The sequence below is a fragment of the Salvelinus namaycush genome, chromosome 5, assembly GCF_016432855.1.
Source record: "Salvelinus namaycush isolate Seneca chromosome 5, SaNama_1.0, whole genome shotgun sequence".
Classification (NCBI taxonomy): Eukaryota; Metazoa; Chordata; class Actinopteri; order Salmoniformes; family Salmonidae; genus Salvelinus; species Salvelinus namaycush.
This window is the reverse complement of record NC_052311.1, coordinates 33,956,802-33,964,440: the sequence shown is the minus strand read 5'-3', so window position 1 is coordinate 33,964,440 and position 7,639 is coordinate 33,956,802. Positions and strand designations below refer to the sequence as shown.

The 7,639-nt window shown below is 49.4% G+C and overlaps 1 protein-coding gene across 1 annotated transcript in view; it reads right to left on the bottom strand.

Annotated features, from left to right (window-relative positions):
• Positions 1-2,038: 2,038 nt before the first annotated feature.
• The window catches only part of LOC120048221 (protein FAM13B-like), a 73,083-nt gene continuing 67,482 nt past the window's right edge, over positions 2,039-7,639 (bottom strand). The window contains exons 14-20 of the mRNA XM_038994009.1: positions 6,901-7,117; positions 6,480-6,621; positions 6,272-6,353; positions 4,820-5,025; positions 4,167-4,660; positions 3,516-3,617; positions 2,039-3,260 (exon numbers count right to left, since the gene is read on the bottom strand). Of these exons, the coding sequence (XP_038849937.1) occupies positions 3,137-3,260; positions 3,516-3,617; positions 4,167-4,660; positions 4,820-5,025; positions 6,272-6,353; positions 6,480-6,621; positions 6,901-7,117 (1,367 nt within the window). The 3' untranslated portion in view covers positions 2,039-3,136. The remainder of the gene's footprint in view (positions 3,261-3,515; positions 3,618-4,166; positions 4,661-4,819; positions 5,026-6,271; positions 6,354-6,479; positions 6,622-6,900; positions 7,118-7,639) is intronic.

Below are 7,639 nucleotides of genomic sequence, written 5' to 3'. Positions count from 1 at the left end.
GAAAATGCACACAGTGGGTTAACAAGGCCCCACATTCCATTGATGCTAATTTATTGCTTAATCTTCATGGCACAAAAATAGAAACAATACAAATCTTTGCCATGCAAGCAAACTACTGAGACTAGCTTATACAAAACAAAAACATAGCAGATTATTAGCCAATACAGAGGTACTACACTGTATAGATGTATTAGTGAGGGGCACATTTTTTTAATTTTTTAAATACAAAATAATGGTAATAAAAAAAACATTCTCAAGTTTGAACATCACAGAAATTGAAACAAGGGGCCAAATGTGTTAGAAATAATTTAAATTCTGACATTCATCCTTCAGATATAAGTAGTGCTTCTAAAACAAGGAACAAATTGACAAACAAAACAAGGGCTGCATTCTCAGAATGCTGTGCAAATAACTTCTAGAACCTCCCCACACTGTCCACCCATACATACACCACACCCTGCCAACTCAAACAAAGGTTACATGACTTGGTTTTGACCCAGTGAGGGACCAAGGCAAACCTCTTGGTTCAGCGCAAACATCCTTCAGGCAAAATTAGATTCCCTATATTCTTGATGTGTTGGTCTGACTGACAATGTACTCCATTACCTCATGAAGCAGATGCAGATCCTTACAGTTGGTGCCACTGATGGCGCCTTCCCATTCCCAACAAGCAAACAGCACTAATTCCCCTCCCCACCCTAATGTGCAGAGACATTTCGTCTACAACATCAAATGTTTTTTGTATTCTATTGCCAGGACTAGAACTAGTCAACTGAACAGACGAAGGGTCGTTGCTCCACTCTAAAGCTCCTGCTTGCTTTTGTCAAGTCCAGAGAGCTTCTGAAGGATAGTGATGTGATGCTGCCTCTGGGCTGACTGCTAGTTTAGCTAGGGGTCAAAGGCTAGGATCAATGACCTTTAAGGAGTGGCAGACAGCACTCCGAGGCGGCATTACGCCGACAGACCAGACCACACCTCATTCCAAATATGCATAACTTGGACTCTGTTGTTGTTGTATGTGACCTTTATATTGAAGCCCAGAAGAGCTTTCGGGCTCCAGAGACATCAATAAGTTGACCCTTGACGTAAATTGTCTGTCAGGGGTCAAGGTGCTGTTGGTTCTGCTTGGCCGTGGTAACGCCTTCTCAGAGCCCTGTGGTCAGACAACTCCCCAGGACCTGACAATGACCTGGCTCTACATTGCCTGGCCAAACACTCCGGCTCACTATGGGACGTATCCCATAATGAAAAATAGACTTCACCAACCAACCAACACCCAGCGAGAGAGAGACCTCCGCACCAGAGAAAACATGTACAGCAATAGCCTGACATTGTGTGACTCTGGATTGAAGGAATGTAGCTCTTTTGCAGTGGGTCAGTGATCACTAACCAAGGACACGTTGAACTTTTGGCGCAACAACATACAGTAGCTAGATGTTGTGACAAGTCGTTTACAAGCCAGGAAGTCAGCTGATCCTGTTCTCGGCTCGATTTGGGAACTTCCCTTTGAGACACCGTCCTGCGTAATAAGTGAAACCTTAGACGAAGACGCCTAGTTCACCTCACACTGGATATGGGATGCAGGAGAACTCTTTTAGCTGGTGTTCACATTCCCCAGTGACTAAAAGGAGATTATGACATGAGGACTGTTTGTCATCTTAACCTGGGCACAGGGCTGACCGGACCTCCAGACTGACTGGCAGCCAAATGGTGATAACTTATCTACGGCTGTCCTCAAGAAGCCGGATGGTCCGCCTGACCACTGTCCATCAGCACACACACACAACTGGGGGTTAAATACTGGCTGTGTGGCCGTAGGGTGTTGGTCAACACACCTGGTTGTGTAACTGGGCACCTGGGAGTGATAGGGAGTGTCTGTCTGCCATACTAAAAGGTGGTTACTGACTGTAGGATGGAACGCTAGGTTAAAGTCCATCGAACAGGGCTAGGAACCGTCCATCACGCCCTAACATTGCCATATGCTGTATTTAGCATAATACTGATGAGGTTGAAACTACACTAGCTTTAATCTAACAACCCCCCCCCCCCCCCCCATTCTGGACACCTCCCACAAAGATCCACTCCGCAACTGAACTTTAACGCGTATGAAACAAAAATATATATAGAAAATAAGTCAAGCTGTCTAGCTTTATTGCCGGAAAATGGAGACAGTTAAGGTACAGGAACACTAAGTGATACACCTAACTGGCTGTCCTGCACACCTGGTGTGTGCCAAAACTCCTTTCAGTGACGACTGATGATCCAAATATATATAAAAAAAAAAAAAACAGCACAACCAGTCCCAGCTGATAAAACTCACTCCAGTTTCCATAGTGGCAAAGGGAATGGAACACACTAACGCAGTAAGTTTCTTTTCAAACCCAAGAAGGAATTACTCTTCATTCAAGAAAAATAACATACTGTAACATAGAAACATTTATGTGTACATATTGATTTACAAGAATACATACACAGTAATGACTTTTTCTCTCTCCCAAAAACTCACGCAGACGACACAAAAGCGCCCCAGTGTTGAAGGATGAAGACCGAGTTCGGCAACTGAATCCATGCGAGTCTGAATGTCTGAAATAGGATGACCAGTCTCCTCGCTCCAAGGGAGGGAGAGTTCAGTTTGTTACGTCTAAACAGGTGGCCAGGTGACTAAAATGCGCTACAAAACAGAGCTCCTGTTCTCTCCAATATGATTTCTCAGTATGAGAAACTACCGGACGTGAAAAGTTCAGAAAAAAAAGAAAGAAAGCTACAACAAAAACAAAACTAATGAGGAAAGGGGGAACTCCTCCGAATGAAACTGACAGAAATAAGTAAAAAGGGGTGTGTTGAGTCTTGACTGGTGGAATGAAGATGTGACTCTTCTCCCTCAGAGTCCCCAGTGAGGACCCCTTGACTGTACATGAGCTGGCGGTGGTAGAAACAGATGGGTTGTGGTGGTGAGACAGCAGCGGGATATGGTGGCTGCCATGCCTTCCCTCAGGGGTACAGGTAGGGGGGATGGTTGATTAGGGATGGGGAGGGGTATGGGCCATGTAGGGGTGACATGTATGCCTGGGGTGAGGCGGTTGACCCTCTGTGTCCGGTGGGATGAAGGGAGGGAAGCAGGGTGGCCGCTCCGTCTCTAGATGGACTTGGACGAGTCCTGCTTGCTGATGAGCACCTCCAGCAGACGCAGTTTGGCCTTGATCCGTTTATACTCTTTGTATTCATCCATCATGGGGAGCCTGTCCTCCTTCTGGACATTCCTGTAGAGGGAGAGCGAGAAGGTCTGAGACACCAGTTGGATACGGGCCCGTTCACTGCATCCCAAGGGGTTGCACAACCAGAAACAAGACAAGCAGTTGTTGTAAATAAGTTAGGATCAAACAGGGCTCCCTGTCTGAGACCACTCAACCAATCGTCTCAAGCGCTTCCTCTGTCACCAAGACTGTTGTTGACGCGGGTGCTAAAGCTTCAGCACCACTGTTTGTAGGACTGTGTTTGTGTGCGTGTGTACCGACCTGCCGTTCTGCTGGTAGAACTCGTCTTCAAACTCGCGGATAGTCTTCCTCAACTTCTTCTTCTCTGCCCGGGTCTTCCACAGCTGCTCCAGGAGCTCGGGCCTATGGGATACAGAAGGTCTACATCAGCGCACTAAGTGAGGGGGCCTCATATCAAAACAGGAAGTCAGTGTGAGTTCAGGGACAGGAAATGACCTGGCAGTGGCCCTGTGTGGGCATGGAAGCAGGTCAAGCTGTGGCCATGGCATACCGAGACCAGATTACAGAGGTCAGGTTAGGTTAGGACCTAGGGTCATGGCACCTGAACCAGCCCTGCTGCCTGGGCTTAGAGCTGGCCTGGCAGCTCTCTCTGCTGCTTGCCCGGGGCTATGAGCTGGCTTACGCCCCTAACCAGATTACTGCTTTATCCTGCTTGAGCTCCTAAGACCAGCGACTGTAGTAGATATGAACCCTGTTCCAGGTGCTTTAAATAGACATCATATGACGGCCAGAGCCCATTTAACCTCCACGGCCAAACGCGTTTGTGTGGATGTTCAGTTGTGTTAATGTGTAGCAAACATGGCAGAGTTACACTGGTTACTGTATTAAGATTATTGAGGAGGCTGTTGTGAATTGAGTGTAGTGGATGTTTGCGAGTGTGTCTGTGCTCACATGGACGAGGCGTTGGAGCTGGACAGGCGCAGGTCCAGGGCCAGTTTCCCTGAGGTCTCCTCCATCTTGGGCCTGAGCAGGCTGTCTCTGTCTCTCTGGGAGCTGGTCTGGGGCTGGCACACTGGGTCTAGAGCCATGATCACCTCCGACCCTGAGCTCTGGACCTCCGACCCTGAGCTCTGGACCTCCGACCCTGAGCTCTGGACCTCCTCCTCGCCCTCCTCCTCCTCCTCGATCTCGTCGCAGAAGTGGGCCGTCTCGCCCTCGATGATGGGCTGCAGGATCTGGTTGCGTCTTTTGCTGGAGGGGGAAGCGATGATGGGGGTGATGCTGACGCGGGTGAGCATCTGCTTGACCAGTCGGTAGCGGTCGTACAGCGGTTTGACCACCAGCCTCTCCTCTCTGGTCACAGGTCGGCCGTGCAGTCCCTCGTAGTGCAGGAGGTTCTTCTGTAGGACCGTCTTCTCACACGACAGCTCCTCCTTGGTCATTTTCTACATGGAGAGAAAGGAAACATAAGCGATTGACACAATATTGATTGACGCTTGTAAATGTATGTCTGAGGACAGGACTCATTGGATTGTATAGCTGTCGGGTTCTATTCCAAGTGTCTCTACGGCCTCTCTAAGACTGTGTATTTTCACCGGTCTCACCTTGATGTCCTCTGGCCAGCCGTCCTCCTCTCTCTTGCCCTTGACGCGGCGCTGGATGAGGTCCAGGGTCTCCTCTTTGGTGGGCCGGTGGCCCTTGGCTTCTTCAACAACCTCGTGGACTGCCAGGGTAGAACCAAAGCTCTTGGGCAAGGTGTTGCTTCGTGGCCGCGTCTGAGGAGTCAGCTCAGCCTCTTTGTGTTTGGCATCTGGGTGGGGAGGGGAGAGAGAAGAGACGTGAGGGTGACTGAGGAACAGAGCGGTTAGTTCACACAGTTTGAAGTGGGCATGCAGGTGCTTGATGGGATGTTATTGCAGCTGCCATGAGTCCTCACCTCTGTCTGTCTGCCAGAGACCGAAAAAGGGGATAGCCCTGACGACCAATCACACACCCACACAAACATGCCAAACTACCCACTACTACAGGTCTGTCTGAAACCACAGGAGAGGATGGATGAGCAGCAAATGAAACAAACCAGTCTGTCTGCACGGAGGTATTTTTGCAATGTCATAAAAAGGCATGTTCTCAAGGACCATGTCCATTCAAGGAATCCAGCTTCCACACTTTGGCTAGACTCCCACCCACAAAGATGTTCACCGCAGAATTCACACCCAAATGACAACACTACAGAGTACATGACAACACTACAGAGTACATGACACACTGCCAAACCCCTGAGACTGTGGGATATGCTTCTGTATGACCAGTGGAGCGCATCAAACAGAGAGAGAGAGAACGCACAAGAGTAATAGAGGTAGAGAAAAAGAGAAAGCGAGAGGAAAAGAGCTATAAGAAGAGAGAAAGAAGAGGCAAAGAGAGTCTACCTGCAGTTCAAACTTAACAAGTTGGAAGTGTTTTTGGTTTCTACTTACTGCTGTTAGAGTGTACTTACATAGGTAGGGTGCCTGTCTACAGGCAGTGAGGGGGCGTGCAAGTGTAAAATGGGATGTGTTCGGGGCGGAGGAGGAGGGGTGGTGACGTCTGTATGACTGAAGCACCGCCTGGTGCCTCAGGGACCCTTTGGGAAAGAGATGCGGTCTTCCTGCCGATGAGGGACGTCCGTGTTTTTTTTTATTTTAAAGAAGAGAGAGAAACTTATTCGGCTTTGCATCTCCTGATTGGGGGGGGCGTTCATATGGAATGGATATAGATGGGTGGAGGGGGGTGGGTGGGGGACTTTCACAAATGGACCAACACAGTGAAGGAAGGCCACATGTGAGAGCCACAGTTGGTGTGTACTCTAACACGCATGCATGCAGTGATGTGAGACTGACCCAGCTCTGCCACGACTGGGCAGTCAGGGGGGCAGGTGGGTCAGGGCAGAACCAGGCTGCCCAGGGGAGGAACAGGATGGCACACAGAAGTTCACCCGCCGAGCCCACCCCATCCCTGTCATGGAACCAAGCACCCTCCCACTCCCCCTAACGTGACCATACAGACACAGCGACTCTTACCTTTCAACTGTTTGCGGATTTTGGTGAGGTCTGTCATCCACTTGAGGACCTTTGGGTTGGCTGCTCGATCTCCATGAGACGGCTTGGGGAAGTGGAGGACAGTGAATAGAAGTATCCGAGTCTAATGGTGAAGTATGACACTAGCAACACCAACTACTCAATATTTCTTAACACTAACTTGTTCCTCATATTGAAGTGTCCTTCTTACCTTGTAGTTCCTCTCGTTCTCAAACTGTTCCTCAAATTGTTTGATCTTCTTCTTGAGGCTCTGTAGTTTTTTGGTGAGCTGGTGGGAGACAGAGTCGTTCCTCAAACCGCTCTCTTTGGAACTGAAGGAGGCACGGCGAGGCCTAGATGAGGGGGACACAACGATGGAGGCAAGTGAGAGAGGAGGTGGTTGACCTGCACCTGCAGTCTCAATGCAAAAGCCCATCTATGCTCTACATACAGTGTGTAAAGCACATATCCTCCTTGAAACACTGCTTATACAGGAATCATAACGAAGAATCATAATGAGCCATAGGCAATCTGTTCATCAGCTAGAATAACTAAACAGGAAAACATCAAAGCTGCCTGTCATGTCTGTACAAATTACCATTCCTGATTTGTCAGTGTGTGTGTGGTCTCACCTCCCCAGGGAGTGGTGGGCTTTGGTGGGCGAGGTTGCGTCGGGGTCGGAGTGCTGCAGGAACCGTTGGCTGTGGCCAAAGTCCAGGAACCGGCGGGCCATGAGGGGGTGAGCGTCCTCCTCGTGGGGCAAGGGCACCATGCGCCCCGCCAGGGGGGACAGCTGGGCCTCGCCAGAGTCACTCTCGTCCTGCCATGACTTGTAGGCTGGCACTGGGTCTGGCCGGGACACAAAGATAAACACAGGTGAGTCTCGGGACGTAACATGAGTCATTGGATAAGTTGGAGAAAAATGATACCATAGCCAGCACTGTAGCTCCAGGATCTAAAGAGACAGGACACAAACACACAGATAATGTCTCTGGATAGGGCCAGGGAAAGCACACTGTCATTCTGGACACATCTAGAGACAGGAGAGAGAAGGATGGAGAGTTGGAAGACAGCAGCAAAACACTTGTGGCCTGGAGCATCACGTGGCACTTATAACTTGCACATAAATGGAATTACTGAGGGTGGTGTTTCGGGGATATTCAGCACACGGAAGTGGTGCACTGACACACATGGGGCAGTGAAGGGTCAACACTGGAGCAGGTGTGGGGCAGGAGAAGGTCTACTCTATGGGGCTAGTGGCCTTCCTCTCTGGAACTCTAAGATACTGATGAGGTGTGATGTACTTGACTGACTCATTGTGTGATTAACAACAAAGAGTCAGCTAGCCCTAAGTGTGTCGCCCGGGAGAGA